Genomic DNA, 20,856 nt, shown 5'->3' with positions numbered 1-20,856 from the left:
TTGGAAACCTTCTGAAAGCACAGCTTCTTGAGCGTTGTGTGCCTAACCAGAGAAAAGACATTATTCAAGGCTATAGCGTAAGGACCACTGCAGACACTTTCTGATAGATTGATTCAATGTGGGGGCAGAGATTTATGCTCACAACCAGGCCTGAGCCAATAGGGAAAGAAGCCAGCTTGATTATCCAGGCTTTTCCTCCTTTCCTTCCTTTGTGCATTTCAGTGTCCCCTGTGGTCAGCACCCTGTGAACATGAGTGCCTTGGCTCTGTTCTCTGACTGTGGTGATCACCCAAGCCTCTCAGTCCTTGGCTAGGTTGCACCCCCCTGCTACACCAACATTCAAAGTTTACCTGTTTACCCATTTGCTTCAGGATCTTTTATAGTCCCTGGTCTGGGATGAACTCATTCGTTAGGGTTGAGGGGAGAAATTTTCAAAAAAGAGAGGGATTGTGGAGAAGATATGAAGCCAACTCATTAATCAAGAAATAATGTCGATGAATGGACATCTTTTTTGGCAGAATGGCTTTCCTACTACAGAGAATACCATACCAGAGTTGGTCACTAACAATATGTTAATGACTTCCTTCATTTATATTCCATTCAGCAATTAATTAAAATAACTCAGTACTGATAAGCATTTCATAGAATAAATATTTTGATCTCACTTTGCCTGAGTTGATAGTGGAACAAAGTATAGGAGAAAAAATATATCAGCTTTGGAGAAAATGAACTTAAGTTTAAAGCCCAGCTTTCTTGTTTTGTTGAGTCATTGAATATCTAAATCTTAGTTTCCTCATTTAAAAAATGGAGAAATACTTCTTAGCTCCTAAATTGTAAGGATAATATGTAAGAAGTCCTCATTCCCCCAATGGTGTGCTGAGTCAGCTTGCTCTGGGTCACAAGAGCCAATTTTGTAATTTGAGCTAGTTGTAAATGTAGCCACTATTAAAAATTAAATTATATAAGCTTATAATTAAATACATTTTTAAAACAAAGGCAATAAATACTTAAAACTGATAACATCCTAATTATTTTACTACATTTTACAATTATCTGTGCTTTCACGAACATGTGACTTATGCTGTTGTGCGAAGCAGTAGGTGCTGTCGTGGCCAAGGGGTTTGCTATCCTGGGAATAAAGCCTGTCCAAAGAATGTAATCCTCCTTAGGTTTAAACACTGTTTGTTTTTACCAAAGTGGCCATTAGCATTGTTTGCTTTTTTACAATCATGTGGATACAAAAAAAGTAAAAGAAATTTGTCAACTGTCTAAAAAAAAAATAGGCTATTCATGCCTATTGGATCTGAATGATGGAAATCCTAAGTAATGGTTTGCCTCTGTACATCTCTTCCCAGCTCTGTTCAGTGACATCATGCTCTTAGTTTGAAATAGGCCGCAGTGAGAATATTTGCACCATGGAAATGAGTAAAATCTACAAATTTGTGCTCCATTTACTGCTTTTTTGATTGTCCAACAGAGTGTTTCTTAATTTCAGCACAATTGACATTTGGGGCTGGATAATTCTTTGTTGTAGAGGGATGTGCTGTACGTTGTAGGATGTTTAGCAGCGTCTCTGGTCTCTACCTACTAGATGCCACTAGCGCTCCCTCCAAGTGATGACAATCACAACTGTTTCCAGGTCTTGCCCAATATCCCCTGCTGGACAAAATTGCCTCTTTTTCTCCCTATTAAGAGCCACCAGTCTAAGGGGCTGGCAAACTAAGGCCAGTAGACAAAATTTGGCCTGTGGCTGTTTTTGTACAGCCTAAAAGCTAAGAAGAGGTTTTATATTTTTCAAAGGATGAAAAATATGACAGAGATCAGATGTGGCCACAAAACCTAAAATATTTCCTTTTTGGCCCTTTAGAGAAAAAGTTTGCTGACCTCTGGTCTAAGTGGTAGAGAAGATGTTAATAATACAGAGTATTTACATTGTGAAGCACACAGAAAATTGAGGAAATGTTCTTCCAGTGTTTGAAACTATTATTTGATTCAGCAAAGAAGCTCTTCACATCTCTGATGAGTGAGTGAAATCCAACATACGTAGCATAGGAGCTGAAAGAGCATTCAGTTTAATGAATATAGTTTGTGTGAGACTAACAGTTCAACAGTGCGTCACATGTGAGATTTCAGGACAATAACTATATTGGGAAGGAGTTAGTGGACTGGAATGCAGTTCCATTTGTCAAATCACAGTTGAAATGCAACCAGAAATTGGCTACCAATACAAGAGTTTAGCAAAACTCAACAAAAGCATCCTGTGAGAATCAATTTGCTACATGGAATTTATAATACACAAAATTGTGTATTATATTATTATTTGTAAAACTTGTGTTACACATCTATTATATCAGAAAAATTTAAAGAAACATGTAAGTGTACATGTGTGTAGGTACCCCCCTCCCCTACTCTAATAGCTGGTTATTAAACATTTCCCAACACACCACTGCCCCCACCCATCCTACCCCTATTTCTTTGTGGATTCTCCATGCTCTTAATTGAGAAACAATGGCCTTCTCTTTACTTCATGGGATTCTCCAAGCTACCTCCTGCCCCAGAGCCTTCCCTTACCCTGACCTGCTCCCTTTTCTCCTCCTCAGTACCTTTCACTCTTCTAGGTCCTTCAGCTCCAGTCCAGTTGCGTCAATATGAGAGTTACTGTGAAATGCTCAGAGAAAACAATAACAGCTAATGGTTATGTAGCATTTCAGCATATCAGATACTCTGTGTGTATCAGCACCTTGTATATATTCATTCATTTAATCCTTATAATAACTCCATGAAATACGTAGTAATTATATTTCCATTTCACAGATGAGAAAATTGAGACATTGAGATGTTAAGTTAAAGCCTATGGTCTAAAGTCACAGAGCTCACAAGTGGCAGAGGTGGTAGACTTCAGAGTCCGTGTCCTCAACCATCACCTTCCATGGCTGATGAAGAGAATGAAATCACAATATAGGGTCTTGCCATCCAAGAAGAATTGGTCTGGGAGTCACTCAGGAGTCCCTTGGGTGGCCCAGAGCTGCAGAGCCCGGTGAGTGTCAAGGCTGAGATTCTTCAAATGGGCAAGGGAGCATTTTCAGGGGCTGGGTTCTCCTGTTCCTGGTGGTAAAGAATGTGGAGGGCTGTGCTTCAGTACTCCCACGGGGGGAGGGAGTGTGAGCCTATAAGACCTGTAGATTGCATTTAATCAGAGAAGTAAAAGCGAGCTTTCCTAACAGATTTGAGTGCCGGCCTCCCACTTACTTTACAATGGGGAACATTGGCACGCACACACACACACACACCCATGTGCGTGCACAGGCACGATACTTTTGAAAGTTATCATTTTCTCAGCTCACTCATTGATTCAGTTAAAAAATGGTTATGTGATGCTTTTTTTCCAGGCTCTCTCAATTATCTTTTTATTGAAAATTGAGTAAAAAAAGGTAGCATCCAGATTGAAGTAGCCATTTTATTCCAGATACAGTTGGTACACAATAAAAACCCCATATTCAGAAAATAGGACTGATTTTAATGCATCTTATTCTTTAATGGTGAACACTTTCACCATTAAAAGTGAATCCCAACTGTCTTTTTTTATGACGAAAAAGCAATACTTTTAGGTTTTAAATAGGTTTTAAGGTTTACATGAGGCTTTTTCCATGAGAAGCACTGTAATAAGACCAGGGATAGATACAGAGGCAGGTCTCCTACCATGCTTGTCCTTGAAAAATGTTCTTGAAATGTTAAAGAGATAAGTAGATAACTATAATATACAAGGTCAGAGGAATGAAGGGATAATGAGAGAACTATAATAAAGGATGAGGGGAGTTTGGTGGGCATAGTAGGGGCAGACGAGAAATGGGGTTGACTTTCAGGGAGAACTCAGCATTTGAGATAGGCCAGGAAGATATTTGGATAAGAAAGGAAGGCAGTTTAGGTAAAGGGAAGAGTTGGGGCAATGATGTGGAGGGAGGAGAGCTCGGCACAGGTGGGCAAGAAGTTGGGGTCTCTGAAGAGACAGGATGTGAGAAAATGCTAGAAAGATAGGTTAGGGCTGTCAGCAGGTGGAGGGGGTCAGTCCATAGCATTTTAAGTTTATTTTTTAGGCCATGGGAATCCACTGTGGATTTTTGATTAGGAGAACATCTACCAGGATAGGATGCTGGGTACATAGTGTGCAGTCAATATCTGTTCAACTGATAAAGGAAAGAAATAATAATGCCTAAAATTTATTGAGTGCTTGCTGTATGCCAGGCACTTTTCTAAACATTTTACACATTTTCAACCATGCATGTAATTCTCACCGCAGCACATAAGAGGGTTGGACTATCCCCATCTTGCAGACGAGGAAACCAAGACTCAGAGAGTCTGTGTCCTGCCCAAGGTTGTGACAAGTGAATGGGTATCTGACCAGAGCCCCACGCTTTATTCTGCTATGCAATTTGGAAGGCAGAAAAAGGAAACAAGAGTTATAGAGCCAACATTGCTCTTCAGAAGGGAAGCTGTGGTAGGCCAAAATTAGTAGAGGAAAAAGGTGGGTTGGAAGTCAAGAGACATCCCAAAGATAGAATCCACTGTTATTACTTGATAGAGAAAGGCTCGGGGAAGGAAGGGTCAAGAAGCCTCAGAGTTGCTAACTTCAGTCCCCTGGAGGTGGTGGAGCTATTAAAAGAAATTGGAGAGAGGGAGAGAAGATGACAGTTCAGTTTTAGATGATGTGTGCAGAAATCTGGGTACTCAGAACCCTAAAAATTGCAGCCTGCAAAGAAGTGTTTTAAAAGGCGAGCTTCAGGGCTCCTCAGCTTTGTCACAGTCCCTACCCTGGGGTTCTGGGAGTTTGTCCTGGAAGTCTCAAGGCTATCCCAAGGTTCCTTTCTCTGTTTATATCATTTAGCAGGGAAAGGATTGTTAATGACTAATCTCTGTCCATGAGGCACGGAGCCAAGGCAGAGATGCTTCTGCTGGGACGGAAGGCCGCCTGTGATCATCCACGGCTCTTGCTGGAATTCCCTCCTCCTCCTCCTCACCCCACTGTCTCCTGGACTCACCCCAACACGAATTCAGATTCTGAGCATCAGTAGCAAAATCACCAGGTTTGGGGGAGGAAGACTGATTCAGAACCCTCCCTGGGCCTTGAAAGCTCCCCTCCGAACTAAGACAATCCGGGTGAGTACCTAATTTCTCTGGGAGAAGGCTGTCTATCTCAAGGCAAAAGCGGGTAAGTCGTCATTTGAAGTTTCTCTTTAACATTTTGGCCGATGAATGAATTCTAAGTTCTAGTGGAGTTTGATGTGAAACTCTTGAAGTTAATGGATCTAACTTTATGTTATTGAAAAAAATGGGTTGCTTTCCTTATTGAAAAATGATTTAGAACTATCTTTTAAACATTATGGTCACCCAGAAGAATCACTGGAGGCAGAAATTTTGAAAATGTCCTATTCTGATTCCATAGGCAACTTCACCTGTATAGTATGCTGGAATTTGTGCTATAATTGATCAAATCCTGATGTGAGTTGGGGATTACTCACATCAGGTGACTTGGGATCTTGGACTGGGATGACATTTCAGCTATGCTTAATTGAAACCGAGATTTTTCCTAGGAGAAGGAAAGGAAGAGTAGAAGCGTTCTCTTCTGACTTCTATTGTAAACTCTTCTATTGCTTTCCATTTCTCATATTAATATTAGTTGGAAATATTAAAATAAGATGGAAAATGTTAGGAAGAACTTTATTTTTAAATATGTCCAAGATCTGAATATGCAGATAAGGTATCTCCTTGTCTGCTTGCTGCCGTAGTGAGTTAGACAACTCTGAGGGGAGCCTAGATCATTTCTCTTAATTGAGTTTTTATTTAGAAGGGAGGGGCGGGGGAGGGGGTTGCAAATGACTCCTGCTGATTCTTTGTCTGAAAAACTCACCTGAGCTTTAAAGAAATCTGCTGTTGCCACCGGTGCTGCCTCAGAACCACCTCAGCAGTATCCACAAGAGGGATAGAGAAAGATGTCTGGGAAGCTGTCACTGGCGGGTCTAGCTGTGACTTTATAAAAATGATAGATGCCTTGATCTCTGAATCACCCCCCCCCCCCCAAATTATGGACCTGTGCCATGTGTACCGTGGACTTTTCTGTTTTGCTGAGAATGTTGCAATATGGCTGATGCAACTCCAAGTTAGCTGATAAAATACTGTCCTGGGAGGACGCTCTCTTGTCCTGAGACCCTTCCTCACGGTTTGCAGCTTTGTTTTTCCATCACACACCTCTGCCCTCCCCTCTGCATTTGGAGAAGAAAAGTAATGTGATCTCTGTCCTTCCTCTGACCTCCAAAATCTGGCCACATGGGAATGGAACACCCAATAGTTGTGAGGCCCTGAGTACTTTAGAAGGAAAAGAAGGGAACTGTGTGTGTGCATGAGTGCGTCACAGACTTTGCCTAAATGGCCTGTTTCCTTCTCACAATAACCCTGCAAGGAATTTCTTATACTCATTTTACAGATGAAGAAATTGAGGCCCAAAGAGAACAAGTAACCTGTCCACAGTCACACAGTTCAGAGGTAGTAGGATCTGAATACGAGGGTAGATCTTTCTGACTCCAGAGTCCTTCCCTTGCTACCCTGATGTGGGAGGCTGGGAGAACTTGAAGTCTGGAATGATGGCAGAGCAGGCAGACTAGCCTGCAAATGTCTCAGTTTGACAGGGGTGACTTGTTAAGCCTCAGTACAATTTGAAGATTCCCAAAACCTCTTAGGGTTATTTTCTAAAAACTGCACCAGGAACAGGGGAAGTGGAAAGTTTTCAGCACTGTTTGCTTTAACTTAGAGGTCAGTCTAGGAGAGCTGGTTGGAGACTTCAGTTATCAGCATCTTAATTAAAGACTCGGTGAACCCACCCTGGTGGTGTGATCGAGGACTTCTGGGAGGCGCTCAGAACTGCTGTGGTGCCCAGAAGCTTCGGGTTATGAACACCAGGAGAATAACAGCACCATATGATAGATTTTAAGAGGCTTGTATTGTCATTAGGTGAGTGGATAAAGGAAAGAATGAAGGTTTATGTTCTTTTCTTGAGAGGGAGTGTTTCCCCTTCATTTTGCTCACAGTCTCCTTTTTCTCTTAAATCCTAGCAACATAGATCATGAAGGACTAAAAGAAATAGAAACACTTTTCTTCTTCCCAGGTATTTCTTGCTGCTGCACTATTTTCTACCAGCAGAGATGTAGCTACAAGGCATCACTCTAAGAGTATCCTTAGTCTCCCAGCTGCAAGGAGAGGCCGAAGTCATCTTTACCTGAAAATATCCATCCTTCCCTCCTCTCTCCCACCTCCCTTTTCTCTCATCCCGGTCTGCAGCCCTCAAACCCCCTTGCCCTCCATAGTGAGTAATTTTCTCTCTCAGTTTGCTCCTTTCCAATATTGGCCATAAAAGAATGTCTGCTATTTTTACTCTCTCTCCTCTTTGTAAATTTGTGTCAATACAAAGCTAACATAATGCAACCTGATTTGCAAAGGGAAGTATTGCACAGGAAAACGTAATTTTGTTTTTCTTTGTTAGGTCTAAGAATTACAACAGAGTTCTGGTGACCAAAATTAATAGGAGTGGCTATAAAATGAATTTTTACTAATTTTCATTTTTCAAGATAAAATCCTAATAAAACTTCAAGATTTTAGTTCCCACTTTAAATAGAAGCAATCCTACAATGAACATTCTTGTGCATATGGGCAAAGGTTTATCTAGGGAAGATACCCAAGAATGAGAATTGCATTTTGTTTTTAATCTATACTGCTAGAGTCCTCCAATAAGGCTAAAAACTACATATCCACTAATAGTGTGTGAGAATACATATTTCCACACTTCTTCAACTTTTAATATTATCAAACAAAAAAATGCTGATAATCTGATAGATGGAAATGATATCCAGTTATACTAATTTGCATTTTTATAATTATGAATCAGGTTCAGATGTTTTGTATATTCATTGGCCACTTGTATTTCCCTTTGGGTGAATTTCCTCTTTACATTCTTTGCCAGTTTCTCCCTTGGATTGTTTATCTTTTCTGTTTTTATTTATAGGAGTTATGTATTATTTATACTAATTTTAAGCTGTCGTTTATGTTGTAAACATTTTCTCCCAGTTTGTTTCATATAGTTAGCTTTGTTTATGATGTCTTGACTTCTGTCTTTTTAATTTTAATGTAGTCAAATTGATTCTTTTCTTATTTATTTCTTGTTTAAGAAGTCATTCTCAATCCCTAAATCCATAAAGAGCATAAATGTGTTTTTTTCTGTATTTTGTACCAATGAATTTATTATTTTTAAAGTCTTGATTCCACCTGAGGCTTATTTTCAAGAATGATACAAGATAGAACTCTTTCATTTTTTCCCACAAAGTAACAGTCATTTTTCTTGGTGCTATTTCTTGAATGGGCCAGCCTTCCTCCACAGATTTGAGCTGAATCCACTGGCTACAGCATAGAGGATCAGGTATGGCTGCTCAGAACACAGTGTGCTCTCTCTTTCCTATAGCCATGTCTTTTGCCTACTCTAATGCCCACTGCTTCGAGATTATATTCAAGAACCAGCCCTCCACCATCAGGAAGACTTTCTTTATTGTCCTAGTCACATCCATGCTTCACACCCTCCAGTGACTCCCATTTGGAATAGATCCAAACTCTTTATCATAGTCAATAGGCCATAGAGAGCTAGCTTTTTCAGACCTCATCTCCCACACTCCCCCTTAGCTCACTCATCTCCAGCTCCATTGGGCTTTTACTGTCCATCCAGCACCACAAGCCCAGGCCCTTGGCACTTGCTGACCCCTCTGCCTGGACTTATTTCCTGCTTGTGGTTTACTCCTTCTTCTCTACACCTCAATTCTAATGTCCACTCTTCAGAGAGCTCTTCCCGGAGCACCCTCTCCAAAATAATGTCCAACCGCATCACTCTATTCTTTATCTTGTTTATTTCTTTTTATCATTGAAAGTCTTATTACTTGTTTACTTGCAAATTATCCATCTCTCTCATTAGAATGTAAGCCCCATGAAGACAGGGATTTTTTTTTTCTGTCTTATCCGTCACTCTATTTCCAAGACCTAGATCAAAGCCTGACACACAGTGAAGAAATAATGAATGTTGAATGAATGAATGTCCTTGCTTGTGCTCCTGAAGCGACTTGTGCTTTCCTCTATCGTAGTGATCCCCACACTGTTTTAACTGAATTGTCCTCAGCTAAATTTTCCACTAAGACTCTTGAAGGATCATGATTTTTTTTTAATCTATCTGTCCAGTGCCTGACACAGAGTCAATAAACGTATAATGACTAAATAAATATGTGAGTGAATGAATTCACTTGGCATTGACATTGGAAATTGACATTGAGATGCTGTTTTTAAAGAGAAAATACAGTACTTTTAAGAAAATTCTCACTTCTTTAGACCCAATAAGGCAAAAACCAACATACCATATTGTCCATTTTGAGTGATTTGTATCTGTTATCTAGTGCTATATAACAAGCCACCCCAAAACTTAATGACTTAAAAGGATAGATATATTATTTCTTGATTCTTTTGGTTGGCTAGGTGACTCTTTGCTGGTTTTTTCTGGGCTCAATCATGCAACTGATACGAACTGGAGGCTCAACTAAGTCTCACTCCCATGACTGGGGCCTTAGTGCTGGTTGTTGATTGTGATATTTGGAATGGCTGAGTCTCTTTCTCCTAGAGTATTTCTTTCCTGGCTACTTCATGGTGGTTTCAGGACATCATTCCAGGAGGGTGAAAACAGAAATCAGTCTCTTGAGGTCTACTCCCCAGAAACATAACAATTCTATTGGTCAAAACAAGTCATAGTAACGGCTCATTCAAGGGATGGGGAAATAGACTTCACTTATTGATGGGAGGAATTGCAAAGTCAGCTTTTGGTTCAAAATGGCATTTCTCTCACTTAATCAATTTGCTCAAACACTTGGTGGCCTTCTTGTAAGTCTTCTCAGGACTCACTCCATGCCTGCAAACCTACATCCATAATTTTTTTGAGACAGACTTCTTTCTACTTTGGACGTGTCAAGCTATTGTGAAACTATGTTGTGAGAAATGCCCCTGACATTCTTAGAAGCCCTTTTATCTACATGTGAGGGTCTACTTGGCACCTTCTTATGTTTTTTGAGCTCTTAACAAGGGATCCTATAGCCATACTCATGACTTGATATTTACCTTGGGGTCATTTCTTTCTTTGAGACTCCTATGCCAGATAGATAAAAAATGCACAACAGTCTTATTTTTCAATCCAGTACATCCTGGATCTTTCATATTCACTCTAAATTCTGCTTGCAAAATGAACCATTTCTTCCTTAATTTATCTTTTTCTTTATGTATCTTATGCACAGCTAAAAAGGCCACCTGACACATTCACCATACTACTTGGAAATCTCCTTAATCAGATCCTCAAGTTCATTAGGAAACTTTCTGTGTTCCAAATTACCACAGGTGACAGTTTTGCCAATTATTTTGTGACTGCAAAACATGACCCATTCCTTTTCCAGCTTCCTGTAGTAATTTCCTCACTGCTCTTGCAGTTTTCACTAGCCGTTTCCTAACTGCCCTTTCAAGTTCTGCGTACCTCCCAATCCCAGTCATGTGTTTTAACCTTCTTTTTATAAAACAGCATCCCTGTTCTAGGTACTGACTTCTTTGGCAATTATTTATTTCTTTGTAACAACTACCCCAAAGCTTAGTGACTTAAAAGAGTAATGATTCATTAATGCTCGAATTTCTGTGAATCAGCTGAGCAGTTCCTCTGCTGGTTTTGCCTGGGCTCACTCATGTAACTCGTTCAGATGGACAATCAAATGGAACAGAAGGTCCAAGATGGGCCCACCCATGTCTAGAGTCTTGATGTGGCTCTCAACTGGGACAATTTGGATAGCTGACTTCTCTCTCCATTAGTTTTGTATCTGGGGCATGTACAAATAGTGTGCCAGTCTCAGGGCAGCATTCCTAAATGGGGGAAACAGAAACTGCAAGACCTCGTAAGGCCTAGATCAGAAGTCTCACAATGTAACTTCCACCATTCTATTGGTCAAGGAAGTCACCGGACCAGTTCAGGTTCAAAAGCTGAGGAAATAACCTTTATCTATTGATGAGTAGTGGCAAACTATCATTTCAAAAGGGCATGTGGAATGGAAGAAGTTGTGGTGACCACTTTTGCAAATAACAAATAATTATGTAAATAATAGTCATAAAATTTCAGGAGATCCAATGAATTATTTTTTTTAAATGACAAATCAGTCATAGAGAAAGCATAACTTTCTCCAACTTCTTGACCATTTTGACTATAGCTGATAATGGGGAAAAGCTTTCCTGACTATAAAGAGAAAACATTAAGAAGACCAAAAACTCTTCCTGGTGGTTCTAAACAAAGAGAAATTAACAAAGGGAGATTTGGGATGATTATTAAAATTATTTCCTGTGGTGGCCAATTCATATATGAAATGGTTCCCGTGGGAGATGTGTGGGCTCACTCCTTTAGAGATTTCCAAGAAAATGGATTCAGTTTATTCATTAGGACTGCATTGTGGGGAAGGTTTAGTTGTCAGGTTTCTTGTGTGACTAAAAAAGATGAATCCTTCAGCTCTTATGTGTGCTGTTCTACATGTCTATTATTTTTAAAAATATTATTTATTTATTTTGTTAAAGTATAATTGGTTTACAATGTTATGTCAATTTCTTGTATACAGCATAGTGATTCAGTTACATGTACATACATATCTATATTCCTTTTCATATTCTTGTTCATTACAGGTTACTACAAGATATTGAATATAGTTCCCTGTGCTGTACAGTAGGACCTTGTTTATCTATTTTATATATAATAGTTAGTATCTGCAAATCTTGGACTTCCAATTTATCCTTTCCCACCCTGTTTCCTTCCTGGTAACCAACCATAAGTTTGTTTTCTATGTCTGTGAGTCTGTTTCTGTTTGGTATATAAGTTCATTTGTGTCGTTTTTTTAGGTTCCACATATAAGTGATACCATCTGGTATTTTTCTTTCTCTTTCTGGCTTACTTCACTCAGATTGATGCTCTCCAGATCCACCTATGTTGTTGCAAATGGCATTATGTTATTCTTTTTTATGGCTGAGTAGTATTCCTTTGTATAAACATACCACAACTTCTTTATCCAGTCATCTGTCAATGGACATTTAGGTTGTTTCCATGTCTTGGCTATGGTATATAGTGTTTCTATGAATACTGGGGTGCATGTATCTTTTCAAATTAGAGTTCCCTCCAGATATATGCCCAGGAGTGGGATTGCTGGATCATATGGTAAGTCTGTTTTTAGTTTTTTGAGGACTCTCCGTACTGTTTTCCATAATGACTGCACCAAAGTACAGTCCCACCAGTAACGCAGGAGGGTTCCCTTTTCTCCACACCCTCTCAAGCATTTGTTGTTTGTGGAGTTTTGAATGATGGCCATTCTGACTGATGTGAGGTGATACCTCATTGTTGTTTTGATTTGCATTTCTATGATAATTACCAATATTGAGCATTTTTTCATGTGCCTAACTTATTGTCTATTTACTATTGATCCTATAGCCTAAACAAGACTGATTCTAAAAATGGTTATCTAATAATGTATATTATTCATTCATTCATTTATGTATTTAGTTAGTTTATTCATTCATTTCATTCATTCAGTTGACAAGTATTGATTGTGAATCAAATATGTACTTGGCAGGCTGTTAGTCACCAGAGATCCAGGGCAAGCTCTTCTGGTGCTGATAGTCCAATGGGGGAGACAGACAGCCACATCACCACAAAAACAAAGGGAGTATTATAACTGACAAGTGCTCAAAGAAGACAAGCACTTGGTACTATGAAAATCTGCTAGAGATTGCTGCTGGTCGAGGAGGTTGAGAAACAGGCCAGGCACTAGAGTGAGACCAACAAGATACCTAGGGTGCAAAATAGAAGGAGTCCTTACTCTCAGGTTTGGCTCTAGGGGCCTCTACTCCAGGGACTTCTTTTACATCTAGTTGAAAATAAAGACCAGCCACTCTTTGGGCCCCATTGTAGGCTTTCCAGAGTAGAGATGCTCAAAAAGCTATAGAGGTCTGGTAGGCTTAGTATTTTTGGTGTACAACACCTGAAGAAAGTATACCTTTAAATGGAGACTTTAGAAACAGCAAAAGAAGTTTGAAAAGACACAAAACAATATAACAGGCAAACCCTATACAGGCTTACTGAATTGTGTATATGAACAGCTAATGTTGAAATGCCTTGGACAGAAGTGACCTCACAGGAATGCCACTTCATCGTCAGTAGGCACTGGTAAGTAGTTAGTGAGAGCTTCAGTGGGAGAGTTGCCTGAGAAAGCATGAATTTAGAGTTAGACGTGGGTTTACATCCCCACTCTGTTTCTTACCAGTGGTGTAACGTTGGAAAGTCTGCTTAATCTCTTTGAGCCTCAGTTTTCTCGTCTATAAAGTGTGTATTATTAATACTTACTTGACTTCTTAAAGACTAAATAAAATAACATGGCACAAAAGCTGCCACATACTAAGTACAAATAAAATGGTAGATATTATTTTAATTTATCTCCCCCACACACACCAAAAAAAATAATGGTTATTATGATAGAAGGAAAGGCTGTCTGGTTCTTAAAGGGCACCACCCTCAGAATAATATGGTCACAATGGCCATATTGGCCGGAGGCTGTCCTGCCTGACCTGTGGTCACTACTGGCCACATGTTGTCCTTTAAATCTCTGGACTTTGAAAAGAATGTATTTATCTTAAATCTGTGTTTTCGCCCTGGAGAGAATTACTTCAGTTTCAGTGCTTCTGGGAAGATCAACTCCCTGGAAAGATAAAATATTTTTTTTCCCTACAGCTCCTTTCTCTTTTCCCTTAGGAACATTCTTCCAGCCTTGGGCTGAATCCAGGGCATCCTCTGGGCGTGAAACGATAATAGCTAAAAAGAGTTCACTTTTTTCTTGCCCTTGAAGAATGGATGACATAGATGTCCAACAAAATGCATGCTTTGCCACCAACACCTAGGTTCATCTGAGAAAAATGTCACCAAGAATGGTGACTTGGGGTGTGGAGAGTTCATAGGGAACCAACATAGGTAATTGGTTTTATCTTCATCTTCTGAGAGCTGAGATTCAGAGTCAAAGCTATTTAATTGGAGCAAGGTCTTTCCAGGGTCTCTATTTGCATATGGTTTGTGCCAAATCAGAGCTCTCCATACACCATGAACTCCCTGTGACACACGGTATCTAAACAAGTACAAACTGATAAACAGAAAGTAGGAGTCCAAGCTACCAGTCACTATGTGTCTTATCACATTAAAAACAAACAATACTTAGCACTGCTGGAATTATTCCTGGGTCGTAAGGCTTACATTGCATCATAGGACAAATAAACATAAAGTAAAATAAACATTTTGTCCCTGCTTCCCCCAATACCCAAGGCTTAAACTTTGTATCATCAGGTTTCTTTTTGTCCTTCCTCCTCCTCCGTATACACTCTACTCAAGTCCCTTCCTTTGCATCCTACAGAAAACACCCTAATGTACACCTAATCATCTCACTTCCTGAATGAGAATTTCCTGAACTTTCCTCCTTCTTTTACTGCTTATCTGCCTTATCCCACCTTCTCATTAGAGTAATCTTCTTGAACATAGATTTCATTGTTCCACTCAAGTTTTCCAATAGCACCTCTTTGAACACCACTAGAGTTCCCAAACATTTTATGAGAGGGCATTACCTTCTCCTTAAAACCTTAAGAATGTGTGTGTGGGTGGGTGTAAGAGTGTGAAACAGAGAATCCCTGTTATGAGTTTACAGATGAGGATGCTTTTCACATACATCATTTCATTCAATCTTTTTCATTATGAAAGATTTCTAACATGCAAACCATTAAGTAATGTCATCATCTTCCTTATATTTACCCCCAGCTTAAGAAGGAGGGCATTACAGAAGCTATGGAAGTTCAGTATGTACTGCCCAGTCATTCTGTACCACTATTCTGAATGTGGGTTCAACACTTCCATGCATGTCTCTATAGGTTAGACAGGGATCATAAGCTTTTTCTATGAAGGCCAGAGAGTGGATATTTTAGGCTTTGCACACCATGTGGACTGTATTTCAACTACTTAACTCTGCCATTGTTGTGTGAAAACAGCCATAGACAATATGTAAACAGAAGATCATTTGGGTGATAAAGTGGCAAATTATATCCCTTTGCCAATAGGAGAATAAAATCCTTTTCCTGTGCTATTTCTCCAGGAAGAGCATGCCAAGTGTCAGGGAATTTGGTACCATGAATCAGTAAAAGAAATTAATACAGATCATTTGATTGAGCCAACATTTCTTGAGGGCCTCTTGTGTGCCAGGCACTTGAATTGAAGGTGCCAAATTTCTTTGCACATATAGAGGAAAATGTAGTGTAAGAATCCCAAAGTGAAGATGAGTGTAGCTGAAAAATGTTAGAGCTATAATATGCTATGGAATATGGGGAGCTTGGTAACCATGATGGAATGTTAAAAAAGACAAATGTGAGAAAAAGCACTGAGGTAAAGCTAAAGAGTCATAGAGCTGACATCTATTTTTTTAAAGACCAAAGCGAATGGGTTTCAAATGACAGTTTGAATTGAATATTAGGAAAAATTCCTGACTTTGCTCATTTGTGAATTACTGGAAATTATAATCAAGGGAAACTAAGGAATTTCTTACTCCACAGTTAGGAGAAACTATCTAAAACCATAGTTGCCTGAATTTGGGGAAGATTTCCAACCTAATTATTATACAATATGCAGACACATATATACAATTACTATACATAATTCATATATATATTAATATATACACATTGAATATATACACACAATTCACACACACATATTGAAAGTTAATTTCCCCAATTCTCTACAAGCTTATGAGTATGAATGAGGTTCCATCAATGGTGACTACTCAACTTTTACTGGCTTATTCCTTAGGACCTTGTGTCCCCTATCGGAGCCCTCCTCCCCTGCAAATATTTCGGGAATGCCTTGGGGTCATTTTGTGTTTGTTCATAATCAAGTCTACTCTGGCCACTTCTTCCACTACTTTTTGTGTCCAGAGGGGACAGTCGTGCCCAACCAGTGGTCACGGTTCCTCTGCCAGGCACTTCTCTGTGGGTTACGGTGATCCCTGGAGTGGTGCTGCTGTTTTACAATTGCCCCAGAAAGGCCCTGAGTTCTCTTGGAGTCAAAGTTCCACTGTGATATGTGGCAGAGCTTTTGAGGGTGAGGGTGGAGTTGAAATGAACTCTTTCTCCTACTTGTTGCATTCTGTTGGAAGGTCCACCTTATACTTAAGTGTTTCCAGATTCATTTTCACTTACAGCCCCCTCCTTTCTTACCTCAGGGTGGCAAGAAGTCCTCTTGAATCTAGTACGGGTAGGTCAAACACTGTGCCATATTGACAGGTACACAATCCTCTAATGACTGACGCTTTACTTTGAGGTGAATGTCATGGTTCCTGGTTCCTTCTGACTTCAGGATGGGTTTTCTCCTAACAAGCCTTTTGACTTACTGGTAGACTTTGGTAGGGCCAGGCCATTGGTTTAGCAGATGGGCCCAGAAATGTCTTCATTTCCTCAGTGGACACAGCTTTTATCATTTCACAGGAGCTGCTCTCTCTTTCTTATTTCTTCAATCTCTTTGGTGTCTTCTCAATTCAAATGTGACCTAGTACTGCCTACCTTTAAAAATTACCCTCAAAACCACATCATCCTTCAGCTACTTCACTATCTCGATTCCTTTTCATATCAGACCTCTCTGTTAAAATATCCTCATCTTTGCCTTCATCAACAGCTTTCATGGTAATATATACTCATCTATGTATTCGTATGGTTACTTTTTAAGAAGTCTATTCCTCATTAAGTTTGATGTCATTGATTAGAGGTACTCCCCCCTCCTTTTACCATTTTATTTCCAAAGATCCAGCACAGAACTTCATTCAGAGTAAGTTCTCAGTACATATTTGTTAACAGCATGAATAAATGAGTGAATGCAGTAAATGTGGTCTGGTGGACCAACTTACCAGCAGCCAAATGTCTGCTTGAGCTGTTACTTCTGCTTGATCTGGGGCATTTTGCTGAGTAAGGAGTAAAGAAATAGAGATATGAATAGTAAGAAAGTTCTAATGAAATAAATATTTATCCAACAAAAACCCTGTATTCTCTTCCTGAGTAGCAAATATAAAGTTATTTGGAAATGACATGATTTCTTGATGGAGATAGGAGTAAAGGTTTGAAAATCATCCTCAGAAAACAGCCTTGGAAAAAAGTCTCTGATAGCGTATCTTTTCATTATTCAATTTTTCTAGTTACTTCTTCAAGAACTAGAAGACATAGAACGAAGGAGAAAGGAAAGAAGGAAGGAAGCAAGGAAGAAAAGAAGACCTAGAAGTATGCTAAAAGTGAACACTGCATCTCTTGGGTTCTTGGATGCCTTCTAGACATCTCCTCAGGATGAAACTTCAGACATTTTGGTGAGATTTACCACTATTTTTCTTTTTACCATAATTTCTTTTACCTTAGATAAATATTTATGACCAAGTTAGACCATGAGAGTGAAAATGCAAGCCCCTGAAATGTCCTCTAAAAGGCAAAAATAAAGATCTTAGGTGAACACTTTCTGAACTTTTTTATCTGCTGGCATGGTGTGCCTACTCAACTTTAAGAAAATTCCTGCAGGAAGTGGTCTTGAATGACTTGCGTGTCTTTGCAAAGACTTGTTCAAATTTAGAATAAAATTTAAGATAATAAATCATCAATTAATCCCATTTTTAATCCAGGCCTTTATATTTGTTTCTTTTTTTCCCTACATGTAAAAGAAGTAAAGGCATAACCAAAATATCATCATATCTTGCTCAAATCTCCCAAGTGCTGAAACAAATGAAAACGTATGGTGTTTTCCCAGATAAATTAGAGTATCTGTTCTAAAAGTATGTATCTTGGACATTTATAAGTCCAAGTGAGTTATAGAAATGGTAAGTATTGAGAAAAAATATGTATAGAAAGGCTATGATAAGATATCTACAGAGGGAGCCACCTGTGCTTTTTAAAATTAGCTTGTGCCCCATCTTCCCCGAACATACTGTGTATTTATTTACCTTTCAGAGGATTTTTCTGAAGACCACCATAACTTTTCAAATAGAAAAGTTTGGATGGGATCAAAAATGAATCTCATTGAGCACTCCCACTTACCTGCCACGGATGAATTTTCTCTTTCTGACAATTTATTTGGTAAGTTGTCAAGTTCTTTGGAATATAAATAAAAACAAACTGCAGTTTGGAAATACATAAAAAAGCCTAGATGATAAGCCCAACAGAGAGTCCAGAAAATGTTTTTGTTCCTCCTGAAGACTCAATAGACGTTAGCTACTATGCAAGGTTAGAGGTAGATCGGACCTTGGATTCATTGAACCTAATGGTCTTCTTTTTTATAGATGAGAACTGCAAGACTCAGAGAGCTTTGTGACTTGTCCAAGGCCGTGAGGCTAGATAATTAACAGAGCTGGGAGTAGAAATGGATTCCTGTTCTAGGGCTAATTTTAATATTATTATAGCAGGTACTAAAGCATGAAATCATGATTCTATGGTTTAATATTATACCTATTAAAGGCTGAGGTTACGTAGGTTATAGCTCTGCAGTAGATTTCCTTTCCACCATTATTCTGGTGCTGGGGAAATATGGCACAGTGTCAGGATTAGTCATTTAAACTGGATTAGGGACAAACTGTACTAGGTTGTTTTCAGTAGATCTGTAACTAGATGATACCATAAAATGATCGATTGCTTCACTTTATGCATTTATTAAAAATATCCCATTATAAAGAGTTTGAATTGAGAACATCAGCAAAAAGTCAGCAGGGGCAATACTTTGGGTGGGGCAGGGCAGCTTTCTGCCACTCTTTAAATAATTCCCTTCTGCATTATAGGTCTGCTGGGAGGCTTGGATACTCCGTTTTTTTTTACTCTATGTTAGTATATGAGCCATGATAGATGATGATGGTGAAAATGCGAACACTTGAAACTCTACAAAATTCAGTGTGTCAAGGCACCATCCCCTATTTGGTTGCAGAAATCCCTGGGAGATATTACAGTATTACCTACCAGTCTTTAGCATTAATGTGTAGTGGCTTATCAGGTCATTTCCAAGGAGGGAATCATTATTTTATTCCCTATTTACATGTCTAACTGCCCCCACTCAGTATAAGAGCATCCAAGGGCAGTGTCTGTATTTTATTAATCCTAGTATGCACTTGATAAATAAGAATCAAGTAATAAATTATAGAAGGAAAAGAGAAAAGACGTTTAGGGAAAAAAGAGATGTTTATCAGTAACTCTCAGAGAGACCAAAGGCAGCAGTAATTATTTATGAAATGCCAGTTCTCAGACATACTTGCTGCATCTTATTCCTTCCAGCTGGCTTTTCTTCATCCTGTGGATATAGTCAAGGGTGGTGGGACATCTGCCTCCATGTCTGGACATTTGACATTTGCTTCTGTCCTACTCTTCTATGGGTCCTTAAAAAAAATCAATATTAGACATCTTTGTAATTTTTTTTATTTTATTTTTTAATTGAAGTATAGTTGATTTACAATGTTGTGTTAATTTCTAGTGTACAGCATAGTGTTTCAGTTATACATATATATTCTTTCATATTCTTTTTCATTCATCTTTATAATTTTTGGTCAACCTATCAGAACTTACAGGATGATTAGGACTGTAGGTGCATATCATAAACTAAGGAAAATTCCACTTAAGATGATTTTTTTTTCACATATGAACTCCATTTCCTGCTCTGAATTTTTATGACTGTATGTTAAGATCTGCACATCTAAACTTTGGTGTCATCAATATTAAACAAATCCATTTAGCTCTAATTTGTATATAGATCAAGAGGAAAGTGTAAGTTTTTTCTTATAAACTAGTCTACCTTAAGCAAGCCCATCAGGTTGAAAATTGACCACAGTGGCTGTGAAGTGAGAAAGATGTGAGTAGGCAGAGAGAGTTGTGAAGGAGCTGTCAAGTTAGAAGCATCTGAAAAGGATTGCAAAGGAAGCACTGTGATTCATGCTTTCTTTCAATGTTGTTCTTCCCTCATCTCTCCTTTGCTGGACTACATTCTTATCTGGTCTTTTAAGACTTTGTTTAAGGTTTCTGAGAATATATAGCACAAGATGCAATGTGTAGCTGTTATTCCTGGCTAGAGCAATTTCTTCAAGTCTTTATCTGGTCCCTTAGTAAATTAATCTGAGCTGTGCATGTCTATTGGGACTCCTTGTCCTCTTCCCCATTAAGTTCTAGAGCCAGTTCTAAGCACTTTTCCACATCTCTTTCCCCCAGCACCTTGGCCTCACTCCATTCAATATACCTGAGCTAAAGGTCCTCCAAAGTGGAGAATGAAGAGCATTTTGACTCCTTTATTCCTCCTGCCCATCTTCCTTTTTGAGATATGCCAGAGATTCAGAAGTGTTAACTCTCGGGCTCAACTAGTTGGAGACCTGGACTTTTTTTTCCAATGGTCTAACTGTGTAATCAAAACCAGCTGTCATGTTGTTATAACAAGGGCAGGTGAGGTGTATGGTACTGCATATGGATAGCTGTCATTCTTCCATCTAAATGTTGAGCACTGACCTATGCTGGGTGTTGGAAAAAAGCTGGGAATAAGACAGGAAAGATCCTAGTGGAGGGTAGATTCACATGGGACATGCAAAGGAATAAATAAATGAAATAATATCAGGTAGTGGTAAGTGCTATGGAAACAACAAAACAGGGTGATGTCATAGAAGAATGAGCAACTAATGTGGTCAGGGGAGGACT

General features: G+C 39.0%; 1 protein-coding gene across 1 annotated transcript in view; it reads left to right on the top strand.

Moving 5' to 3' along the window:
- The first annotated feature begins 5,188 nt into the window (after positions 1-5,188).
- NR1H4 (nuclear receptor subfamily 1 group H member 4) overlaps positions 5,189-20,856 on the top strand; it is a 64,833-nt gene continuing 49,165 nt past the window's right edge. The window contains exons 1-3 of the mRNA XM_032493549.1: positions 5,189-5,206; positions 17,352-17,516; positions 18,148-18,273. Coding sequence (XP_032349440.1) covers positions 18,195-18,273 — 79 coding nt within the window. The 5' untranslated portion in view covers positions 5,189-5,206; positions 17,352-17,516; positions 18,148-18,194. The remainder of the gene's footprint in view (positions 5,207-17,351; positions 17,517-18,147; positions 18,274-20,856) is intronic.

Source organism: Camelus ferus, chromosome 12, assembly GCF_009834535.1.
Source record: "Camelus ferus isolate YT-003-E chromosome 12, BCGSAC_Cfer_1.0, whole genome shotgun sequence".
Lineage (NCBI taxonomy): Eukaryota > Metazoa > Chordata > Mammalia > Artiodactyla > Camelidae > Camelus > Camelus ferus.
Note: the sequence above shows the minus strand (reverse complement) of the source record. Positions and strands in the feature narration are given on the sequence as shown.